The 26,076-nt window shown below is 40.8% G+C and overlaps 1 protein-coding gene across 13 annotated transcripts in view; it reads right to left on the minus strand.

Moving 5' to 3' along the window:
* Window positions 1-4,310, minus strand: part of BRSK2 (BR serine/threonine kinase 2) — a 319,001-nt gene extending 314,691 nt beyond the window's left edge. For 12 of the 13 annotated variants that reach the window (XM_074884784.1, XM_074884775.1, XM_074884782.1 and 9 more), the window contains exon 1: window positions 3,877-4,310. In XM_074884784.1, the coding sequence (XP_074740885.1) occupies window positions 3,877-3,970 (94 nt within the window). In that variant the 5' untranslated portion in view covers window positions 3,971-4,310. The remainder of the gene's footprint in view (window positions 1-3,876) is intronic. The other variant, XM_074884776.1, reaches the window with a different exon arrangement.
* Window positions 4,311-26,076: the final 21,766 nt, after the last annotated feature.

Genomic DNA, 26,076 nt, shown 5'->3' on the forward strand with positions numbered 1-26,076 from the left:
TCTGATCTAAAACTAAACTTCATCATCAGGTATGACTGGGATTTCTCAAGGCAACTGTTTCCACATGTGTTACTGTAACATGACACGTATCCTGTGCTCATTACTGTTAATTACAATGAAAACCTCCTATAATTAACTGTAGAAGAATGTATCAATGAAACTTAGATAAACCAATCTTTCCCCACACATATATATAGTAATGATCTTTTGCACTAACAGTTCTGTAAAATATTTTTTGAGTAGAATTAAGATTATGCTGCTTCTTGCATTCTTGCAAAATCATTCAGATACAGACTCCATGAGCTGTTCCTCCAGCTGCACTAAACAAGAGGTGCTCTGAATCCCACCTATTACAAAAGCAAGCCATCTTACCACAATACTCAAATTATACATTAAATTCATATGCTACATTACTAAAAATCATTTTCCTTCATTCCTCTGTCATTTCCACTACCAGCAAAGAGCTAAGCACAGACGTTTTTCAGCACTGCCCCGTGTAGCCCTTTTCCAACTTCTCCGACATAAGAGGCCCTAATCCTCTCTTTGTGGCATCAGTCACCCTCAGCAAGCTTGACGCACCAGCACAGAAGGCCGCTCAGGACAAATTCAGCATACCCGATTTTGAATTCTAATCAACACTTTCAACAACGGCTGTTCCCCGCCAAGCTGAACTGAATGCTTTTCCGTGTCAGTTTTGCCCACCCACAGCCAGATGTCACCAGGTTCCACTGATGTCCCAGACAGGGCAACTGGATCTCTTCACAGGGACTAGGAGGCTGCTGTTGGTAAACACTTTTTTCAGCTGTTAAGGTGACAATCAGTGAGAACTTCACAGTGAGGAAGGCCGTGAGAGTTCTACTTACCATTAAGTTCTCCCCTCATGGCACCCCTTCCAAGTCTGCCCTGAACTATGAGCCCACGCTCCTTCCCAAAACCCCCTTCTTTTGATCTCAGTCAAAGCAGGTAAGAACAATTAATGTATCTATATAATACTAATGTATCTGGGAGCAAAGCTAGACCTGCCTATCTGAAATAATAGAGTCAATAAAATTTTATTCAAAATATAAGAGGTGGATATGAAGATCACTGCAAAATGGACAGGACTTTGCAACACAACTTACACTTTCTTTCTATTCATCGTTACGTTTTGCCAGATTTTATTTCTCACTCTTCCCCATCCCCTTGGGGAAAAAAAAAAAAAAAAAAAAAAAAAAGATATATATATATTCCAAGCCATTACCTCCTAATCTTCCAAGCTTTAAAGTCAAGCTCTAAAGGAATGATTACAACCACTATTTTCTTCAGCCATATGTCACTGCAACCCAAATTCAAAGTTACACGCCATGACAACATACTCCGGTGAATCAGGGCCCTCATACTGCGCTTGTTGTCCTCTCCCTAAAATACTGCAGGTTGCCTGCTTACCCTCCAAAACAAGCAGGATGAGGACTAGCTACGTACCACACGCTGTTCGTGCCATTCTGCATGTTCCCAAATGTGATTAGTACAGAAAATGCGAGAAGATCAGAAGGCATTTTTCCATATTTAGCCATGTATGTTTAATACCAAGTTGGATTTCACCTCAGTGCATCATTCCATTAACCAAGGGCGGGTATAGAAAGGAAGACATAGACTGACATCAGCTACTTTTAAGATTCCTCTTCCTCCTCCCCCAACCTCCAGCTTCTATGACACCATGCATTGTGCATTTTATGTGCATTCATGTGTGCAAACAGCAGAGACTTATCTATAAAGATCAGTTATATGGTGAAACTGCAAAAGGAAACTTTCACCCTCGTCCAGCTGGTTGAATAACTGCAGAGGCCAACAGCAGCAAGCCTCTAAATACATCCTCCTCTTCTCCCTCCACCCCCACATCTCTAATCACTTAGGAGGAAGATAGGAAGATTAGCAGAGAGGAAAAAAATAACCAAAGCTGCAGATAACCCTTTAGGACCACAACGTCAGGCTATGAGACATGGAGCAAAAGGTTAATGCAGCTGTATTTTCAAGAATCTCAGACACAATTGTATTTAAAGGAAAGGGAGGGGTGCTGAGAAGGTGAGAGAGAGAGAAAAAAGGAAATGGTGATGAAGACAAAAATGAATTTGTCATCTACAGCTGGCTCTTTGATCACCTGAAGTATCCAGGAAAGGATTACCAGCAGAAATAGGGCAGTTTTATTACCAAGACACTGCAATTTTTTGGTATTTTCATTATCATCATCAGAACAGATTTTACTAAGAATACAGCTGCAGAAGTAAAGGCTTATTGAGCTATGCAAAGGAAAAAGGTGGTAACCAAAACAGTGACAGAAAGCTACCTTTAGCAGCTGATACAGTGAAGAGATTTGAAAAAAATCAAATATAAATAAAAGTCACTTTCACTAGAAGGCAATGTCATCTTCATCCACGTCTCTGAACGGTTGCTATGGGGTTGTGAAGAGGAGGGGAAGGATGGGGGGGGGGGGGGGGGGGGGTTTATAATCAATCATCTCAGAAGAGCATTGCTTCTTACAGAGAAAGATCTGGATTTTGACTGTGTCCCTAAGAAAATTGCGGACTGCAGAGCTGCTGCCACGCAGGGCAGTGAGGAAGCAGGCAGAGCAGAGGCAGCAGCTGGGGATGGAAACGCCTATTAAATCCTTTAGACAACAGATGGGCAAAGCTCGGCTGGGTTATAAAAAAAAAAAAAAAAAAACACCACAATGCATCATGTTTTATTGTCCTACCATAATGAAAAACACTTAACACCCACATGCCCAAAGAAGCCCCCCTATGGCTGATCTTCCCCTTTCCCTAAATTTTAATCTGGAGTCTCAATCCACTTCTGGGGGGCTCCCAACCCAATGAATTTGTCAGATGCCATTGCTTATTGCACCTGTTACTAAAAAAAAAAAAAAAAAAATAAAAAATTAAATAAGGAAGACATTTGGGCTTCTTTTTAAGGGTTTTTCTTCCAATTAATGCTCCCCTGCCCTTGAAGTGAATATGCCATCCAAGCAAGCAACAGTAAGTCCAGATCTTGAACGCATTTAGGGGATCTAATTATGTCATGTAGGGCAGAAGCACCTGCTCTCCGCTAATTCCCTCCACTCGGTTTCCTCTTTTTAATATTTCTTACCATTGTTCCATTCAGGAAAATCTGCTGGGGGTGAGTTTCATAAACAAGCTTTAAGAAAAATAATTAAATAACCTCCCCTCCCCCCCAATCCCTCCTACAAAAACACAGCATAACCAGAATTAATTCTGCTACTGATCCTCTATTTTTCTTTTATTTCAGACCCTACCCACAAAAACCACCAGCCCATCCATCCATATTTGCTAAATACCCACAGCAGTCAGTGCCACAGACATACTGTACATATTTCCACCCCCCCAACTGCACCTTAAGGACTACACCCTTTTCAATCATGATGTCATGAAATACTGCTGGTGACTCCCCCACTACCACCACCACCACCTCTTCGGTACTACAGGCTGTGAACCTTTCCTTTCAATATAATTTGATTAAAAAGAAAAAGCTCCTAAGTAGGGCAGTGAAGAAATTGATGTGAAAATTCACCACCAGCAGATCATCTATTTTTTTCCTCTGCATGCACTCTGGCTGTCATCAGAACAACACCCATTAGCAGGAGTAATGAACATAAAGCATCCTGGGCTTTTTTTTTTTTTTTTTGAAAAAAAGGAAAAAAAAAAGGAAGAAAGAATTAAAATGAAAACTAAAAATAAATAAAGGCAAAATTTCCCTAGGAATATTATCTCCACTAAAACAGCAAATGGGAAAACCTGAAACCTCAAATATCCCATCCCCAACATCTCACTGGCTGCTACAGCACCTTCCCCCTAGCGCCGGGGCTGCTGCAAAGGAACCAACCTGTCTGTCCTTTTCCTAGGGTTTTCTCCAAACGATAGGGTCCAACATATTGTGCATGTTGAGCTCCGCTGCCTTCTTTCCCTGTTGATGTCATTTCTACCTGGATCTGTAATTCTGCAATGTGTATGTGCTGATGAGCTGGAATTTCTCTCTCTGCAGTTCTTTAAATTCCCACTTTGCAGCTGTGCAAGCAAAGCACTCTTTTTCTTTGCTTTAGTCCACTTGGTTGCAGATTTTTTTCTTCCTCCTCTTTTCTCTCTCTCTCACGTGCGTGTTTTCTCGCTGGGTCTGCCTGGGGCGCTGATGGCCGAAGGAGTTATTTTAATGTTCAAGGAGGGGGATCTACGATCCAAGCCCAAGGAGCATGATGCTGGTGATCCGAGCTCCGCACGCCTTGTTCTCTCCAGGAGCTGTTCACGGGAGAGCCAGAGCTAGAGCAGCGGAAGAGCTGGGGCCCGCAGCTGTGACTGACATGAAACGCAGCCAATCCTCTCGTCTCCCACCTCCTTCTCCCCGCCTCCCTCCACTACCTTTTCTTTTCCATCAGCAGCAGTTACTGCCTCTGCCTGCTACAGAGCAGCAGCATCAATGGCAACAGCAAACACCTGAGCTTATCAGTCTATTGATAAGGCACAATTAAAGATAGCTTAATGTGTATATCACTTAAGACCCAAGCATACACTTTTTTTTTTTTTTCCTTCCCTCTGAATTACACTCCACTATGAAGCTATACTGTCAGAATATTAAAAAAAAGGCTGAAATTGTGGCAGGAAATAGGAAAGAAAAGCTACCTCTGAAAATGAGCTTGAGAAATTCTCTGTCCGTTGGACCTACATCTTCGGTGGCTTCTACCCTTTAAAGAGAGCCTTTGGGGGGAGGAGGTAAAGAGGAAAAAAAAAGGGAAAAAAACAAGACCAACCCTGTAACCACTAAACTTAATGACAGACCCGCTTTTGAGTTTGATGGGAGCAAATAAGACTTTGGGTCTTTAGATGAACAGATCAAAAATGGCACAGTCACTATCTTAATTAGAAACACAGCAGAGAATCCAGGAACTAGGGGCTTGATGGAACTGATTCCCAGATCCACAGGCCCCATACTAGCAGTGTAAGAAAACTTTCACTGTTTTTGACCAAGTACTTATGCCTGTGTTAACCTTCAGAGTTTAAGGACTGGATGAAGTAAAAGATTCTGCCAATCTGCTTCAAGTTAGGCACAAGTTTACATTCCTTCTAGATTCAGGACCATACAACAGTTTCAGCCGGGCTCCAGGGCTATCAAGCTGAAACCATCACCACATATAAGTTCCATGTTTTACCTTCTCTTCTCTGCTCCACTCCAGACAGAAAACTGGTCAAGATATTCTTACCAAATTGCAACTGAGACACAACACACAAGGATTCTTTGGTCAGAGAGGGAAGCCTTGACAAGCCTGTAAAAGAAAGAGAGTGTAAAGAGAGGGAAAAACTTGAACAAGCCTTATCATTATCTGTTACTGAGAGAAAAGACTATTTCAGAGGGAAATTTACCTTTTTTTAATACCTCTATTTACAGACAACAGCTATTGATGTAAATTGGAATAAAACTAGAAATTGGCTCTTTACCAAGACCTCTATCACTGACAACACAACTCTAGCCAGCAGAGGAGTTAACAAGATGAGAAGGTGGGAGGAAACCAGGTCAGTGGACTGAAACCTTAAACCAATTGGAAGATATCCTCCTGTCTCCTCAGGAAGCAATAACACAACACTTGCTTTGACCTTCCCCTGCTTTGCTCTTTATGGTTTATCTTCACTCACTTCCAGACTGTGCTGCTGCAGCAACCAGCCAGCAAACTCCAAAACACCCCAAACCATCCCCATTCCTGTGCTTCCCCCTCCAAACCTCAACCCTGTGTGACCACCCATTAGGCCTCCTTCTCTGCCTTCTTCCAGCAGCAACCTCTGCCCCCACCAGCCCCCACAGGTGTTCACTGTCCTCCCCTACTAAACCAAACTGCCATTTCTCCAAGCTCCCTCCCCCAAATCTTTCCTTAAGCACTACTCTTCCCCCAGCTTACCATAAGCCTGACAGCTGCTCCTCTTTCATCCTTGCTCCCCCTCACACTTCCACCCCTCTCCCCCCAGAGCCCCGGTGTGTCGCCTCGCGCCCCCGAGCCCGCAGTCCCTCACCGAGGAGGGAGGAAAGGCAGGTGGGTAAAATGACGCCAACAAGCGGAGCGGTACTGCCCCACGGCCCCGCCGCTCCCCTCTGCCCTGCAGCCCCCGGCGGAGCCGCGGGACCGGAGTGGGGGAGGAGAGAGGAGGCAGCGGGCCCTGCTGGCAGCCACGGTAACATGGCGGCGGCGCTCTTCCCGCCAAAAGTGCTGAGTGAGGGGTCTGGGCCCGGGGCGGGGGGGGGAGAAGACTGCGTGAGTACCCCTGGCATTTCATAGGAGATTATGTTGTCTGCATGTAGATAAACCATATCTGGGTCATGATATTAATAGAAAGCTGAGCAATCAGACAATATCATCCATCCAAGACCAAACTTGTGCATTTTACACTTTGCTTCGGTTGGGCATTGGGGAAAATGCGTCACAGAGCCACGGATGTTACAAATCCCCACCTTCCGCCACAAAATATGTGTTAGTGTCACAGCTGGAATAAGATCGAAAAACTGGGTGAAATTCATTATGATCCTGATTGGAAGATTGGTGAGCTTGGGAAAAAAAAAAAAAAACAAACCAGAACAAACAAAAACCAAACCACAAAACCCACGCACACCCGCACACACAAAAAACCCCACCCCACACCTTCTTGGTCTCATGTAGTTGTTTGTTATTTTGATTCCATAGGAATATGCTTCTGTATGGCCTATTGCAACAATTTTGACCTTTCGTCCTAAACTCTTTTTGAAAAAACATTTGGACACTTCTTGATTCCTGAATAATCAAATCCTGTTTATTTTATTTGTTCATATAGAGCAAAATCCCATTTATCTGTACCCCTTTGATCTGAAACTCACTCCTTTGAATCTAGGTTATGTCCCCCTGGTGTGAATTACTTATACAATAACTCCCTCAATTATTTGAAGCCCTGTTTATCCAAATGTTTTGATGTTCCAAAAGTATTTTGAATAAACAGGGCTCTGCTGTCATTGGATATATCAGCTATCTTTGGGGATGCATATAGGATGATTTCCCCTGACCTTATTCTGTATCATCTTGTGCTTAAATGAACAGGCAGTGTAAACTTAAGTGTATAGTTAGTGTATTGGCACCATCTTCAGTACTTTTACTTCTTTCTCCATGAATTGTTTTTCTTTCATTGTTCTCATTAAAGGACTAAATTGCAGAAATTTCACTCAGGAAGGACTCAACACCGATGCCAGCAAAAGTTTGCTTAAGTAAGGAGTGAATAAAAAAAGTAATGATCTAGAATTTTGCTCAGTTTTATCATATTTCTGAAACAAAGCAGAGCAAAATTATTTGCATTTTTTTGGCATTTTCCACCCACTCCTATTGACAGTAGCTTGTGTCTAATGAAAGTCTTTGTGTTCATTTGTTTTCTTAGATGCTTGCCATTGCCTTACTTCTTATTCCCATGAGAATCTTAAGGGTCAAGATGGATCATGAAATGATGCAAGAAGCTAGAGGAAAAAACAGGTCCATGAGGACATTTTATTCAATATTTTTCACTTGTTCAGTTGAATGTATTTGTGGAGTTAATAATAAAAAAAAAAAAAAAAGGAAGTGTAAGGTTTTCAAGAAAAGGCACCAATAAACTTGTGTAATTAGCACAGAATGAATCAGTAGTTTCCTCATGGTAAGAAGAATTCACATAAACTAGGAGTTTCCAATTAGAATAACCCAATAGCTGATACCAATGATAAAGACATATTAAACAGGACAAAAATACTCAGCATTTGCAATGTCAGGATCCATTATCACATCCTGAATTACATGTTCCATCCACATACCTATGGACATATGACACCCCTTTGATAGGTGGTACTGGGAATAAAATATTTGGGGAATTAACCTCATTGTATAGATACTCCATAATAAACTGAGCCAGGTATCTGAGGGACATTTAGGCATCAATACTGATAATGCTTATATTGAGGGTAATTATATCAATCTGCAACATCTCCAAACAGGTGCTAACAGTCTAAAATTGAGAATTTGTCCCCATTGCATTAGATATCTACCATCTTCCTAAGAAGCCAAGGTAGACCCTAAGAAAGGAAAAGGGATTTCAGTAAGTGGATGGCGTTTCAAATTCTGAGAACACCCTCAGAGTTCAGACACTTTTTCTACTAGCTGGCGAATGCTGAGGAACTTGAGCTAGTTAAGAGTGGTTACTGGAAGACAGTGCTTCCACAAAGACTCCCACATTAGCAGCTCCTGGTCCACATCACTCAGCAGAGGTATGCCATGACAGTATTTAGATAGACACTTTGGAGATTTTTCTGTTCTTGTTGTTGCTATTATTATTAATTATTTAGCTATTATGATTAGGATTCCTGGCATTCTATATATTCTAGAACCTCATTTTTAAGGTTCATCCAGAAAAATTAACTGTTAGCTAGTCATCTACATATCGTCTTTGTTTCAAGCTGGATTAAGGTAAAAGTTTGTGAAACGTTTAATAGCAAAATAGCTAACTGCTTTCACAGTATTACTTCCTCTGGACTGTGGACTCTTTTCTCAAGCCTGCTGCTGTCATTACCTGTGCCTCACAGAACTATTAAATTATTAAGAAACAAAAAGCTCCTTTCAGCTTACTAAGGCAATGTGAAAACCTCTGTGTGAAGTTTTTTTCATACACTGAGCTTTGTATTTCATAAAAATATGAATATTCTATACAGACACATTCATGGGTTCAGTGTGTGAATCTTTTGACTGTGTCTTGATGGAAACCAAACTTGAAACCAGACACTTCAGGGTGTGGATGGGTCTGTGGTAACTGACCTGTCTTTGAGGTACAAGAGACCAAAAGGATGTCTGTCTTGGGTTGTCAGATCAAGTGTCCACCTGCCCTAATACTGTGTCTCCAGCGGTGCCTGTAAACACAAGCTTAGGGAAGAATAAGTCCAGGGCAAGTGTATGTGATTCTTCTCTGCAGTATTCTCTCAGGATCCAATTGTTTTCAGCTCAGGAACTTTCTGAGCCAGATGTTGTTTCTGTGTGTGCCATAGTCCTCAACAGATTTCTTTTTCTGTGAGCTTGTTTTTGTCTTCCCTTAAAAATTTGACACCATGACAGATGGCCAGCTATCTCTTCAGATTATGTGCATACTTCTCAGAAGACAGTGAATCCTTGAGACAAGTAACATCCATTGATCAATGCTCAGGAACCCAAAAATTAAAGAAAATCACGAGTGAGGCACCATTTTTGAAACCCTGCAGCTGTATGGAGCAGCTGTATAGAGCTGCTCAGGAAGCCTAGAAACAGTAGAGCTGAGGGACCAGAGCATTTGGTGGTTAAAACATAGAAAATAGGTATGTGAACACAGAAGCGGTTTCTGGCTGTGCTTTTCTGTTGTAGAGCAATTCCATCCATTCAGCTTCTGCCACAAAATGCATGTGCAGCCTGATCACAAGCTGATGGACTATATCATAAAGAAGTGACTGTTAAGCGCATATTAACAGCTATCATGGATGTTTTATGGTCACTGTAACAATAAGCAGTGAAGTTGTATGGTTTCAAATACACTAAATAAAACAAATTTTCTAGATTTTATCACAGATGGTTCAGTGAAACATTCAGACAACATCCTAGAAGATCCTTGCATTTGTCTCAGAGATCCCAAGTAGCCTAAAACGTTCTGGCCGGGATGAACAAGAAAAAAATGTTAATTCTCTAGACTACAGGGGAACTTTTACCAGAGAAAGTACGAGGTACAGTTTGAGTTAAACATGCGCCACATACCTACATGGCTGGCCACAGAATTCCTAGACAGACACTCAGAGCACACATGTAAACATAGGCAGCACTGATGGTCTTATCCTGCTCCACTCTCTGGCTGAGCAGCATGGAAGTAAGTCCAATAGTGAGAATATCTATATATGCACAAGGTGGATGCCTCCAGCAACTGGACCCACACAGTCAGTCTGCCCAGTAGCTGGCCCTGGGATCCCAGTCTGCTCAGTGGCTGGCACCTGCATGTACAAGCCAGTGAGGCCCACACACCCACTCCCCCCACCTCCCCTGTGCCCTCGTCCCTCGAGATGCACCAGCGCTCTCACACCCAGAGCTGGTCCTTAGAGACCCCCCCCACCCCCTTGCTCCCGGGTCACTTCACCTACTCACCAGCTGGTTTGGCTTGGTCTTTGCTAGCGATCACACACTCACTCGCACACCCACAACTGATCAGTCACCGCGCCACAGACACACAGGCCCTCCAGCCTGCGGCCTGTCTCCAGTTGCTGAACTCACACCCCCATACACATATGCACACAGAATCCCTCACCCAGGGAAGAATTAGAAAAGAGTTAAATAAGAACACAGGTCAGACTGTGCTGAGCAGGCACAGGGCATAGCCAGACAGGCATTCTGACTAACCAATTATGTCTATGCAACTGTCCCTTTTTATTTGCTAACCCCTCTATCTTCCCACTCATGTCCCTCCCCAAATCACCTAAAACTCTCCCTTTCTCCACCTTTGGTTCCTCCCCTAAACATCCCATAATTAAGTCCTGTGAGATCCAGAACTGCTTTTCCCTTGCATCCCATAGCGTGTCCCACCCCTGGTCAGTGAGCCCCTTAGTCCAAGAGCTGATTGGAGAGCCCTTGACTTGGGTCCCTTCTTGCCCTTGTGCCCCTGTGCTCAACTGGGCTTGTGCTGTGGCCCCTGTGAGGGGCCTGGAGTAGGCCAGCAGGGTATTATTTGGGCACCTCCCTCCTGTTATTGTCTCTCTGAGCTCCTTCGTGGGGTTTTATCACACAACTTAACATTCTGTATGTTATGCTGTTGGATAATTTGTCTTTTAACTACAAGAAGCACTTGGTTTCTTGGTTACAATAACCTGCCATTCTTACTGCAGGGAGAATTATAGGAATGACCCTCAGACAGGAACTGTCATCTGGAAGTGTGCCATATCTCTTGGAAGATAAGATATACCTGGCATTTGACACATAGGGGGAAATAAGCAAAGTGCACAGATTTATAGTGATTTAGCACTCACTGGGAATTTGAGAAGAGGACATCCAGCCCTAGGTTCCCACAAAATGTTGGGAGGGTTAGAGGTAAAGACAAGCCAGCGACTGATGGCAATAGCAAAATGATGAAGGGTCCCCTGCTGCATAAATATACACTATCCCAGGTATTTGTTAAAAGATGAGCAAAGAGATTGATGAGGTGAAAAAGTGGGTATTCTCTTTGTATTCACAGCAGTCTCATGGAAAACAAAAGGCATTACTCAAAAAGAGTGCCAAGCTAAGCAGTAGGCAAATAGAACAAAGGAGCCAAGAACCCGAGGCCACTATGCACCAGTGAGCAGATCTATATCTATTCATCAAATTGCCACACATAGCAGTGGCAAGTGCAAAAGATAAGCTTTTAAGGAAGACAGATCCCATGAGGTAGTTCCTGACTTAGGACAGTAGTTGGGATGAAGGCTGCGAGGCAGGTGTAGGTTAGCAACAGCCAGCACACCTGACAGCGGAATCAAGAATAAAGCAATAGGAAGAGTTTCATCTGTTGAAAGAAAGTAAAGAACTGAAGAACAATTTGAGGGGTCAACAGGATATTGCCCATCAAAAGGAAAGCAGCTACAGGATTCTTCTATCACCAGCTGCACAGGCAAGAAGGGAGAGGCTGTTCTGAAGATTTGCATACTGAGGTCTATCAATTGGTGCAAGTGGATGCTTATACTGGTCAGAATACTGGTTTTATATTACAAATGAAAACCAACATCATTTACCTTAAAATGTATTTTCTAACTACACCATTTGAATAAAAAAAAGCCCAACAAAACTAACAGCAAACATACACTGAAATACTACACCTTCCTCAGTAACTGATTTTCTTCAGAGCCTTCCTACTTAGTAGCAGAGGCACAAACACATTCAGAGTGGGAGCACCGGATACTAGATGCAATGTTTATTAGATATTTGAACAATATAACTAGATACTAGAACAATATTTAGGCAACTGAGCTATGCTAATGCTGCTAACGTAAAACTACAATTAGTATTTATCAAAAAATGAAAAATCCAGCTCCAAAATCCATGAAGTATTGAACAGGGCAGACCAGAGTACTGAAAGCTGAAAGACTTTCCCTGCCTCCCCAAAGAGCAAAGAATTGTAGGAGGGGATTTCAGACTCTCCAAAACCTATGTTTTAATAACTTTTCCTTTTTTTTTTTTAAAAAAAAAGGAAGTTCTGAAGATTCTGTAGAACTATTCAAGCACCAGAAGGTCACAGTTCCTAGCTCCATAGGTGATCCAGCTTTTCAGAGAAAATGCCAGCCTGTTGGGAGAGCCTCTAGCAAAATAAAACAATACGCAGATGAAAGTTATGAGGATGACCGAAGGGTGAACAGCAAAGTGCTTTTTAAATCCCCACCTGCTGGCGATATAAAAAGCTGAAACAAACTATAGCATTGTAATGATTAAATGATTCAGCTGGAACTGGAAGAAAGTGTTATGAACTGGTTAAATAAACAAACTTTGGAAAATAAGACTCTGTCCTGTTACACGGTTTTGCTTTTGATTTACTGCATGAGCTTGGGCAAGTTACTCTGAGCAAGAATTGCCAAACTAACTAGTGAGTTTATGTGTCACAGATATTTGCCACTCCACTGACAGAGGCCCAGTTGCCAAAAAGTGCAGAGCCCCTGCCCTCCTAAATATTGGTCCTATTAAAATTAGCTAAAAGGAGGCAGCCCAAAGTTGAGATGTCTAAAATCCCATTATTGCCCTTAGCTTCCTTTTCTTTGTTTCATTCCTTTTCAGAAAATATTTCCAACTCATCTGCTCTTTATGATATGCTTGGAGATCCTTGAAAAAGACCCTTGAAAAGTCTGAGATTCTCGAAACGTTGCATCAGAAATGCATTCTTTGCATATTACTTAATTTTTTTCCACCTGTCTAGAAATGAGAACCACAAACACTCCAACAGCAGGACTGAAGGATTGCCAGTTTTGAGTATGGTCAGTTTGTGCTGACCTTTTCAACAGTTTTGCTGAAAAGAGGGACACAACTGCTCTGAAGAATGGTCTGTGAACTCCCATGGGAGTAGCAGTGCACACATTAGCATGAGTGCCTTCTTTACATTTCTCCTGCCAAGACAAAAGTTATTCTCTCAGAAAAGCAGTAAATCAGATCACCTGCTCTTTTCTTCACTGTAGTTAGTAGGTCACATACACTTAAGGATAGATTGTGCCCTCTAGGCATGGGCTTGCCTCAGATACAGTACAGCATGTACTTATAGTAGTCCCAGTAGGCTTTTTTTTCCCCTCTGCCTTTTCCACCATGATCTTTTTACATCTTTCCTCTATGTCATCCTTTTCTGAGTGTCCAGAATTTCAGGAAATGCTAAGAAAATGGCCTCAATAGATATAATGTTGTTTCTTTGAGGGCTTCATAAGAGCAAAATTCCAAATGCCATCTTTAGTCTTTACACACCTAAATGTAAGAAAATGTCTATCCAGTGATTCACTGTTAAAACATCAGATAAAAGCCTATGGAATTTCCACAGTTTGTCATCACCTGGGAGACTTTCCTTTCCTTCGCCTCTTTTCTTTGCACAGCCCCTGAGATAGAGCTGGTTGATTTCAGAATCGCAAATCTGTAAAATACGAAACGAAAAAAAATGTATCCTGGAGAAATCCTGAAATGTTTGCTAAATCTACAGCATTCATTATGGCAAGGTAGAAAAAAGATCTCAAGGGCCTCTCTCATGACAAGACTTGCCTGACACTTGTTAATAAAGAAAAAAAGAATTTTGAATTCAGTGTATGCCCTCATCAGGTCATACACATAGCTCCCATTAATGTTGATGAAAATTACACGGATGCACCAATGGGACAGTAGACCTCTGGTTGAGTTAAAAGTGTCTTCAGGAAAAGAGTAGCAAAATAATAGTGTCTGTACAATGTATCTTTTTTTCCCCAGTGCCTCAAAAGATGTTTTTAAATACCCTAGCTCAACAGCAGTTTCGTGCTTTTTTACTGATGGGAATTTTCAAACCACGAGTTATTTCATTAGATAATACCACCAGTATTTAAAATGTCAGACTCAAACTGCATTTCCCAGTGTGAACACTGAATACCAGTGCCTGAAGGAAAGTTTTATAGCATCGATTAACTGCAACCATTTGTAGAACTGACAAAGAGCTGCGTAAAAGGTTTATTCTGACTTTTAGATGTGAGTATTGTGCATCATTTTTATAACATGCAAGCCAACAATGATGTACTTTGTTATTGCAGGTCAGAACAACTTCACCCCAGCAGATATATCACAGAGACTGACATTAGCAGTCCCAGAACTTGCAGAGCACAGGATGAGAGAGGCCACAGAAGAGCTATTTCATTGGGTTTTCCAGTTATCCCACTTCTATTAAGAATAACCAAATATACTAAAATGGAGAACACACAACTCATGTGGAAAGAAATACTAGTGAAACAGGCCAGAACTGGAATGGTAGAAGTAAGCAAAAGACCCGTAATGAACTTAGATGGGAATAGTGTCATATGTGTCTTAAAAGTCCAAAGACCAGGTCCTGAGCAGGTATAAATAGACTTTTAAAAAATGTACCAAGAAAGCAAATATCAGTGGTGGTAAAGTCAAGACATGGCCTTAACAGTTTCCATACTGGTGGACATTTTTACAAAAAAGAACACATTTTTAAAAAGGGGAATTCCCACTGTATGTATGTTGTTCATGTCAGCATTTACAGATTATTAGATTTTATGTTACAATTTGATGTAGAGGTCCAAACCTGAGTACGAGCTGTATCTTAAGAAGTAGTGGTCATACATAAGTATGTGACAATCCCTCTCCCACTGATGACTCTCCCCAGTTCACAAAGACAGACTTGTGGTACAGAGAGATAAAATGGTTTACCCAGCATCGTTTGAGAGGTCTACAACTGAAACAGTCTTGAAAACAAGTTTGGAGTCCCAATTCAGCAGCCACAAAACAGCTTTTTTTCCCTAATTCTTGCCAAAAACCATGAAATCTTTGGATGCTCAAAAGCAAAAAAAACCCAAAATACTTTCTGCTAAAGCTTTGCCACTTGGTATGTCATGAAGGCCACCTGGTTATCAATGATGGGAAATCAAGATGACCATCTCAAAGGAGACAAGTAGAAACAATTTTGCTTGTAAAACAAAGAGAATCATGAAGAGCTGAAAACCATGAGGGTCAAGATCCAGTTCCCATTATAGCCAAAATTGTGCTATCAGTAACAACAGTTGAAGATACTTGTTACTCACAGGTGCTCTGGATAGACCTCTAGGTGGCATAAACAGGAACATGGACAAACACACAGTAAGACAGGTGAGAATAAGATATATAAAGACAGGAAAAGATTTAGGTCTATGGACAAACTGTTTGAGAGATCCTTATGCAAAATGTACCTCTTTATTTATGGCAGACCTTTGGCTAGCTTTTAAACAGCAAGTCAGTTCTGTGTGAACCTAAGTCAGGTGTTTGAGTACCAAGATCACTTAAAAAAATTTCCACCCCACATGTAAAGATTTGAATAATTACAAGTCAAAAACTTCTTGTCCTCTCATGCAGAAATTATGCTGGTAACTCTGCCAGCATTAGTAACGGTACAAAGCATTTAAGCTATTTCCAGCTACCTATACAACGGTGGAAAATAATGCAGCGTGTTATGTTTGTGTTCTGTATTGCCTAAGGAAAGGTCTTGAAAACAACCATGCACATGACTAACTTCAAACATGGGGTTTCACAGATGGTTCTCCTAGCTGGCCAATAATCCTTGATCTCACAGATCCACAGCAGTGAGTGATTTTCTATACAGTGACACATGTATGGAGGGCACAACACACATTGGTGAGGCCTGGCACCTCCTCTCTGTACACCAGATTTCCTTTTATCTTCCACATCTTACTCCATTCTTTTATCCATAAGGCACCTAGTGCAAATGTATGTTACTACCCTCTAGTGGTCAACGTGGCAAAGTTAAAAGTCCTTCCGCTAAAGACAGCTGTGGTAGCAGGTCCTGATCGCAGATTGCAGACAGGTTTTGCAGCTAATACTATTGAGATCCACCCCAAAAATGCATTTGTCTGACAGAATGGAAGCCTGTAAGCATGTGAACAGGTCCATTACACACGTGCGTTCTAGCCTGCAGGGGTAGGTTGGGTACAGTGGAGATATGGGTAATAACTAATGCTAAAACAGGCCACAAAGTTCTCTTTGCTTACATCTGTGGCTCCTCAGAGAACGGAGCCCCTGTGAATGGCATCTTCAAAATTCTTCTGGGTCTTCTCTGTTGATTGCTTAGGTGTTTGCACAACAGATCCTTATGGCTGCATCTAATCATAACTCACTGTCAATCATTTTTCAGCATTGGTAGCAGTCATTTTCTATTATTAGTTCTAACTCCTTTAAGTATTAGTGTAATATATAGCATGACTTGAGTACTGTAGGGGTCTGGAGGTATAAACAAACAAGCTCAGATCTTCAGCTAGTGTAAATTAGTACCACTGACCTCATGGATCATATCTGAAGTGAAATCTTATTAAGCTTCCTGTGTCTTTTCACTAGAAGAAACTCCGTTGTCCAGTGAACTTTTAGCTTTCCATTTAAGCAAAGCTGCCAGTAAACTGACACACAATTGTTTCTACACTTTTAAAAATTTTAATGGCTATTACGTGCAGTTCCCTGAAATACTTAAACAGCACATTTAAGTCTCCTTTGGTCATGAACTGGTTAATCATGTGAAAACACACTACAAAACACTTGAACAGAGCTTTCTTGACTGGACCTATGCCAAAGCTATAAACCAATATCTTGGTGCTGAAAGCTATAAACAGCTACATGAGTGGCTTAGGATTGCATCTTAAGAATAATTTGTATGCATTATTCTGCATAACTGTACATCTGATGACAATAGAAAACATGGTGCATAAACAGGCACAGCCAGACAATAAATTCAGGTAATCACTGGCCTCTTTCTATATTGAAGCTTTTGTGGTTCCCTCTAACTGCCAGACTACACTTGTACAAAAAAGCACTAACAGAGCCTTCTAGGGCCGACAAGGAGCCAAAAGCTGCTAACAAATCAGCTTTACTAATTTGGGGAGAAATGGGTAAAGGCCATGGGACAGAATAGCATCTGTTGGCTCTCTCACTTCCCTTCAACTCCTATTATCGGCAAGTAACAAAATTTTTAGCTTTATCACTGTCACCGTGGAGACCATGGTTCCCTCAACTGTGCAACGCAGCCTGGTACCCACCTTTGTGGAACCAAGGGCAAAGTATCCTTTTCAGCCTGCCAAAGCCACAGTGTGGTTGGCAACATGGGATAAAGAACCCAAGTAAGAAATAATCACTGGGAAATGATTGCAGTAAAATGATTTGTATGCTGTGGTATCCATTCCCAGTAGTATGGGAAAAAGAAGTCTCTCTCCGTAACATGCGCCTCGTGAGTTCCCATTGCTGACGAAGGTATTTTTTTCCATAGAAATACTGAAGCACCAATTTCTGAGGAACTTGGATTGCTCTGGAACTAAAACATTCTGCTTACAACGCATAAAGGCATTTCATGGGGAGTCCTGTACTGCAGAAATCAGACAGAGAGAAGAATTTTTTAAACAAGCTGCATTGAAGTATTTCATTCCTTTTGTTTCTTTTTTTTTTTTTTTTTCCAAAACCAACCTCTAGTTTTGGATAATGAAAATTAAAGTGATACTGTATATTTTCAAAAGAATTAATCTGTTACTCTTAGGTCTGACACCACTTTAAGTCAGGACAGAGAGATGCAATTAGCATATGGTGGAGAGTCTGATGTTTGAGCTGTAGGTGGTGGTGTTGCTTTATGGGAGTTTAAGTTCAGTGAGGATGGACTACTTAAAAGGACATAAATAGAGTCAAATTAGGATAGGTAATGAATCAGTTGTCTGACAATTGTCACCTTTCCTTCAGCTTCAGTTGCTCACATAACGTCTTTTAGAAACGTGAATAAATAGGGAAGTCTTACATTTCAGCATGGTTTAGGAACAGAGGTAGAATAGCAATGCAAGCATAACATTTAACGGTTGGACTAGATGATCTTCAAGGTCTTTTCCAACCTAGATGATTCTGTGATTCTGAGATAAGTTGACAGATGCCAGTCAAATAATGGGAGAGATTATCAATACAGTGCTTAATGACAATTCTTTTCATTGTTTTGCCTTTTTTATGTAAACTCATTCTTCAGTTATGTGGTGTCTTAGATTTCAAAGTACATTTCACAGTAGCCTTGGTTTTGGTTTCAGTCAACATATACACAATTTGTCTTGCAGCCAGAGTCTAATCTAACACCCAATAGAGAGAATCCACTTGAATAAGTTTTGCATACACAGGAAGCCCATTGATTTAGTGTTTGTATACAAATTGAGGAATTAAACCTCACATCTCTGTGAACTGATGCAGCCATTGTTCCCATTTACAGGAATGAATATTCCCACTTACCTTGTGGATTAGAACATTGCAAAAACATCCATCTCACTTCATTTGTAACTTATTCTGAGTTACAGCACTGTATTCCCACTGATTTCTGATGGCAGAAAGGAGTCAAGCACCGAGGCTCTGTTTTGCTGCATGAAAAAAATGATATTTTCATCTCCAGTCCGTAAACTGGTACCAAAGGGGCTTCTTTGTGGGGAGTCAAACTGACAGACACACAGGAATATTGTCACTCTCTTCAATGTAGCTGCTGCCAGGTACCTATCAGTGAAGGTGTCATACCCCGCCATCATTTGTGGGCAGACCTGTGGCCAACAAGTCAGTGATGCATGGGAAGAACAGCCCTACTTCTCCCCTGCAGTTGCTGATGTGAAACCGTATATGAGTTCCCATAATGCAAAAAACCCTCTCCAAAACCACAAATAATGAAAAGTGTCATTTGGGACCCCCAACATGTGAACAAAGGACTTTTTCTACAGCCTCTGGGATGTCTCCCTGCAGTGTTAGAGACTGAGGCACGGTCTGTCTCTTTGCCCAGTACAGCAACTTAGCCACAAGGGCACGAGACAGAGCGAGCGGGGTCTTTGCAAAGATTTACAGATGGAAGGTGCACTATGGAAAGAGCGAAGAGAAAGCAGGGAATACATAAAGCAAACTGGAGCCCCTTAGTCTTCCTAGAAAGAATGCAATTTTCACCGTGCTTTTGTCTAAAGGCACCTTAAGAAGCAACAGCCTGAGAAGAGCGAAGTTAGACAAACATTTTGAGGATGAGAAAGTGCTCACAGTCCAGAGAGTCACAGGCACAAACTCAGTCACGCATCAGAATTAAGCAGTGGGAGAGACAAGGGCACTACTTAGACGCTACTCTTGGGACATTTAGTTCAGACGTAGTGCTTAACCTAGGTTTTTCCTCCTTCAGCGTGCTCTGAGGAACCCTGCATTGCTCCCAAGTCTTCTGGGGATATAGAAAAGAGAATATGAGGATGTTGGTGTGAGAAGGTGTCGGCCTCATAGGCTGTAGTTTTGTTTTTCTTCCCTGGTGACAGAGCTTTCAGTGTCCTCCTATTCAGCTTAATCATCATTTAAACTGCCAGTTCATTGCTCTCACGAGTCTTCACGCCAGCTAACAGTTTTAGAATTGCTTTTCCCTGATCAGACTAAGGCATTCAGACACCTTCTTCATTTTCCTTTGCTTGATCTCCACAAATGCTGACACATGCTAACTTGAGTCAAGCTTGTTGCTAACCTAAATAATCATAACAATTGCTAGCCTCCATTTAATGTCTTCAAAGAGGGGATTTTGGTAGTTTTTTGCTACCTGAAAAGTTGGATATATCTGTGTTACTTGTCAGGAAGGTCATTCAAGTCCAATTCAAAAGTGTCATAGATGACAGATCTCTGGTAGGATGCTAGTTTTAATTAATTTAACTTAATCTACTTAATGGATTTACTTGTAAGTTATCAGAAAATTCACTCAGAGCTTATACGCTGTAAGTTTGGGAATGAATCATGGAGTCTTCTTACCTACTGCACAGAGGCTGATTCCTTACTTTTTTTAAAAAAGTAATGTTTTGGAATTGTATTCAGCAGTGGTTTTGCTGTTTTTCATATGCATAACGCTAGCATCCTCACTAAGGTTACAAAGCCAGACAGTTGGGAAGTGCCTGAGTTTAAGCTGAATGTAGTGCAATACAATCTCATGTCAGCTGGTTTTTTTTTCAGGTGTCCTTGCACTTTCAGTGCAAGAGTGTTTAATTTTAGCTAGCACAAATTAATTATCATTGCTAACTGTTTGGTTAGCAGATCTTACTTATTTACTGAATATTAATCGAATCCTTATAAAAAGACAATTATTAATTTCCCTATGGGTTTTCCTATGACAGTCATCACTGTAGCATGGCAGTACTTCACACGTTTTTCCCCATAACATTCTTGTTAGATTAGTTATTTTTATTCACATTTTCCAGATGGAAATTGAGACAGAGCAATTTAGATGCAAATTGTTTATTCAATTTGTGTTGGGCATTCTAAATTAAATAGTTCTCATTGATGCTAATTTTAGCTTGCAAATTCTTAGCACATCTGATCAGATACTTAAGGAGTAGGAAGCAATTAATGAACCCATGTCAAATATGTGACTTCTTATCTTGCAGCATGTTATCTGAGGACTATCACAGTGGCAGGGAAAGAATACATTTTCCCAGGGTATCAATGATTACCTTAAGAAGGAGCCCATCCTCTCCTCTTCGTAACATCCCCAGTTCCATTTGCAACTCACCTTCCACCCTTGGCAACAAATGGGGGAATATCATGTGGAACCAAGAAACAGCCATGAAATTCAAACTGGCATATATAAAGAGAATAGAAGAACTGATGTTTAGCTGCAAAGAGCCCAGAGGGATTACTTATTAAAGTTACTAAAAACAGACTCCTTAACTCCCCAGTTACTTCATATGCTATCCAATAGCTGCATTGCCAAAAAGGGGCCAAATCTCCACTTGAATTAGTATACAATATCCTTTGAAACAGATGCATTGATTTATGCTTCATTTAGGTTTGTGCTGACAGTGAGAACCTGGCCCGGGAATACTCAACTCCTGACTTTCCTCACACCCTCTGAGGCCTCCTGAACGCACAGGAAGGCAATGGCTGGTATTAATGCTCTCTACGGCTAAATGGAGAAGAAAGATGGAGCAGGATTGCTGTGTTGCCAAGACAATAGGAACCTTAAGTCAGTGAAAACTAGGAAAGATCTAACTAAAATAAACATAAATTGAACTAAATTAAAGAAACACGAGTAAAGTACTGTAACGCTGGAGGGGTGGGGGCTGCTTGTTTTCTTTTCTATTTACCCTGTGAATTCACCAAAAAATAATTGATGAAGAAAGCAACTGTGGCAAAATCAATTGGGCATAAAAAACATGGGACTCTGTATACTTCTCTGACTGATCACAGTTTACATCAAAACCTAATATTGTTTATACTCAAGTGAGATGTGGCTTACTATTCCATGCATTTTTAGTATGACTGTCTTTGTATTCACTTGTTTAATGAAATATGGATCTTGAGACTTTTGAATTGCTCCTTCTTCTGAAGAAGCTCTGTGAAGTGGAAGGTGAATATGCCCAACCATGCAATGGGATAATCTATTTTGTTCTTAATTAATTTTTTTTTTTTTTAGTTTTTAAAAATCAGAAGCATATTACATCCCAAACATTATATGAAAGACAACATGTGGAGGTGCAAGTAGTCATAATAAAAAGCTCTTTAAATGAAAGTAACAGAAAAATATTGAACAATGTTGCAAAGCATTCAAGATTTATCTAATTCATTCCACGGAGATCATACTTCTGTAACTCTGTCTGCTTTATGAAAATATTATTATTCTATACAGCAGTTATCAACATTTAACTAGGTTGGATTTCTTGTAAGGGCTTTTGCTGTGGCTGTTCCTTTTAACAGGTCTGATCTAGAGCCACTGAAACTAAACGGGAATTTTTCAGGTGACAGTGCTTTGCACCTGAAGAGCACTACTCTTGCCCCAAAAGCACTAAGTACACAGAAGTAACTAAATGGATATAAGTTCATAAAAGCCCCTGTGCAGAGTAGACTCATGCCCTATTCTTCATTCCTACCCTATGAATTACAGATATATGTAACATGTAGTAAAATTGCACTAACCAATTCCTTCCTCTTTTACAAAATACAGATTTCATCCAAGTATCTCCAGCCCTTACGCCATCCCTGTGAAAACCATTCTGTTTGTGACCTCTTTGATTTATAATCAGAATTCCCATTGAAGCGCTCCTAGAAATCTCAGCCAGGACAGTTGCAAAGGAATCAAGAGGCAGTCCCACTGGTAACTATATCCCATAAATTTAGGGATTTACAGGCTTATCCTAGTATTTTAAACTCCATTTAGAAACCTAGTGGCAGCTGCTACAGACCCAGAAATATTGGTGTAATAATAATTTTGTCATGATGCTGCTTTGAAAATTGGTCATGGAATTGTTCCTCAGCTTGAGTTTCCCAGGGGTGTTAAGATAAAGTGTAATGCAGCTAAGTAATCTTGAAGTGATAGAAGTAGGGATTACTCTGGCAGGGATTACCTCTGGAAGAGAGAGCCACACTCTTCTCATCAGATACAGATGAGAATATTGATAATAAATCTGGCTGAGAAAAGCTGTAGCATCCTTCTGTTTTGTCTAAGCAGTAGAATTCAGCTAACATCTTTCCAAGCTAATGAGGCCATCATATAGGACACTCTTGTGATGGCTGTGCAGCACTAGAGAATCTAGCCCAGTCTTTAGCTGGTGTAAATCATCTCTGTTATCTCTTCACTAAATTGGCAAGTACTGTCATTCCCAAAGCTTCCAATAGCTTCAGGAATCAAGCTGCCATCCCTAACTTTATATGTCTGCTTCAGGACAAAATGAAAGTGCTTCTCTTAATGCCTAGAAATCCCCTGTCCTCACCCCGCTCATTATTACAGTGTCTTGAAATTCAGCCAGAATGCTTAAGTAACCGAAGAATAATCTCCAGAGATTAAGAGATCTGCAACAAAAACAATAGGCAAGTGCTTAGAGTAGGGGGCTTTGTGATTTTTCTTTTGCTTATATAAATCCATAGCAGATTCAGGGAAGTCACAGCAGCAGAAGAATGAAATGACAGGAGTATCCAGCCCTACAACTATTGCTAATTACATCTTTGAAAAGGAGGATTTTCCAATGTAAACGGGGAATTTGAAAGTGAATAGAAAGGCTTGTGTGACTATTCTCACAAAAGGCTCTTTCCTGCTACCTGTTGATCTGCTTTTTACATGAGTTTTTGTGATTTTTTTTTTACCTTCGTGATCTGTTCTCATCCCATATGGGGAAAGATTTGGGGGTTAGCCTTTTTACTAGACCACTGTAAAAGGTAGAAATAGTGGACATGTTTATAAATCTGCATAGTGGACATAGACTTTTCTTCCTTATAGACTGAAAGCTTCTTTACCTGTTCAAGTTTCATCCAGGGTTTAATGTACAGCTCCAGAGATACCTGCACTATCTCTATAGGCAGGCAGTTGGTTTCCCCTTTCTCGGAAGTCAGTCATTTCACTGTTGTGCTGGGCTGAGCAGACACATAGGTCTTGGATTTGCCCAGGCCAGAAATTAGGTCACATTTAAATGGCACTGCAATTATAACATTTTCTTCTCTTCCCCCTTCTCAGCTTCCAGGTTTGCTTCTTACATGGCATTCTTTAGCTTCCAAAGTCTGCTAATTCCTTGCTTCAGTTTTAAGTAGCCCAGCCCAAAGTATCCTCCTTTCCATAACCTGTTTCTTTCCTAAATACACAGATATTTTTTCCCCTCTGGATCTTTTCCAGTCTTCATTTTCTGTCTGTCATGGCTTTCAGTCAGTCTGCCTGACAAATCCTCTCTCATTGTGCTTCCAAAAACCTGGGTTTTGATCCAGCATTCAGCCATTTCACCTCTGGGCTTCCAGTCCTGTAACTTGGAAGATATAGCAATAAAGTGAGCACAAGTAAGACTAATCCCTGAAATGGACTAGGTAATTCTCCTTCCCATTCTCCCCCAAGGCAAACACATTGACGTTCTGAGTCGAGTTAAATTCTGGCTATATGAAAAGAAACTGAAGCTTACCTATAAAGTTTCTAATGGCTAGCACCGAGAGTCTTTCAGAGGGCAAAACTGGGGCGGAACTTGCTGCAAATTCATAGTAAATTTCTCTGGGTAATGGCAGGGAAATCATTCTTCCTCTATATAAGCAGATCTTACTGTGCTCAGGCACTCTGAGGAAAGCTGTTAATCCTGGGCCTGATCCGTCTTATACTAGTGTAAATCAGAAAGAAATCCCCTGAAGTCAGACAAATTACAAAAATGCATAAAAACATATTTAATTATTACTAAGGCCAGGAACCCTGTTACAAAAGTAGGGACTAAGCCTCTGCCTCTCCATGCATTCGGCATTTCTAAACTTGCTAATACGAGGAGCAATGTGATCTAGCAGGCAGAGCACAGAAACAAGAGCTGGGAGGCCTTTACTCTGTTCCTGGCTCTGACAGTGACATATTAGGTGACAATGAGCAGATCATTTTACTTTTGTGAGCCAACACTTCCCCTTCCACCTTTGGTCTTGTTGGTCTGTAAATTCTTTTGTCTCAATGGGACCTTCTAAGTATTGTCATAATGTAGGTAATAACAAACTGACCCTTGCAAAGAGTCATTCTAAAAGAAAATTAAATGGGACTTACATACACTGAAGTTACTTAAGAATCATGGAAATAACATGTCAAGGTATTTTTAATTGGCACTGTGATTACATAACTCCAGAGCGATGAGGCTGTTTTGTTACCCCAAGACTCATTTGTCACAAACAGTCACAATGTTTTCTTAAGATGACAAGAGATCAGTCTATCTAACTTGCAATTAGGGATTTAAAAAAAAGCTTGACGAAAAGATCTGACCTTAATTTAAAAAATTAACACTGTGACAAAAAGCAAACGAAGTGCATTTTCAGTTTAATTAAAATGCCACAACTACAATGTAAATAATTGTGTTTTATTAATCATCGGCATTCAAGCTTGAGACTGGAGCGATACTAATGATAATTAAGTTGCTGGTGCTGAGTATGGTGCCTTAATAATTACATAGTAGTTAATACAGAATGCTAAGTAAAACTGGAAAGTTCTGCATAGCAATTATGTTATCTAAGGCTGCTAATTAGTTATGTTAATTTAGAATTACTTCAGTTTCCTGTGTAGATTGGGCTTGTTAAACTGCAAGTCCCCATTGTCACTTCTGTCATATGCAACAGAACTGGTGCTCTCTCTCCCTTTCCATTGAAGTTTACACAACAATGTTTCCCATCATCAAAGTGGTCTCTAAGGGAGACAGATCCTACAGATTCTTGTACTGTATTTGTTAGTCATTTGTCTGGCATGTGCAGGTAGCAGCATGTTTATAGCTCAGGATGCTTAATCATGACCAGGACCCTTCTGATTGTTAATGTCAAGGCAGAGTCCACTTTTTAAAGTCATTCTTATTAATCCTATTTTACAGACAGAAAAGCAAAGTTATTTTAAGGGCTATGAAGGGAATGAGGATAATAAACTAAGCTGGGCCAGAGATAGACCAGAGACAGAATAAAAAAGTCATAGGCAATTCCTGCTTCCAGTCGTAATATTGAGGACTGTGTTTTAAGGTCTGGGCTCCTGAGTCAGGATATGGGCAAGGAGCTGTGAAGCCTGAAATGCCAAATCAGTTGAGCTGAATGTAGTGTAAAGTAGACGTTGCAAATACCTTGAGTGCACAAGGTCTCAAAGGTAAAAAGGAATTGAGAAAATACCCTGCAAGGGAAAGTGAACTGGTCAAAAAGCCTCACTTGTTGATTTAAAATTATACAGAAATATAGAAATCAAATGGAGGAAGATTAATGAGTAGTTTCCCTGAGTCTGCAGGGAATGGCTGTCAGAAAAAGGAAGACAGAGGTGCCGTCTTCTTTCAGATAAACCTCGAGTGGCTGGGAGTCAGTAACCTAATGTCCCCACCCCTTTTACCACCCCATGA

The sequence above is a fragment of the Strix uralensis genome, chromosome 15 (genome assembly GCF_047716275.1).
Source record: "Strix uralensis isolate ZFMK-TIS-50842 chromosome 15, bStrUra1, whole genome shotgun sequence".
In the NCBI taxonomy this organism is placed as follows: domain Eukaryota; kingdom Metazoa; phylum Chordata; class Aves; order Strigiformes; family Strigidae; genus Strix; species Strix uralensis.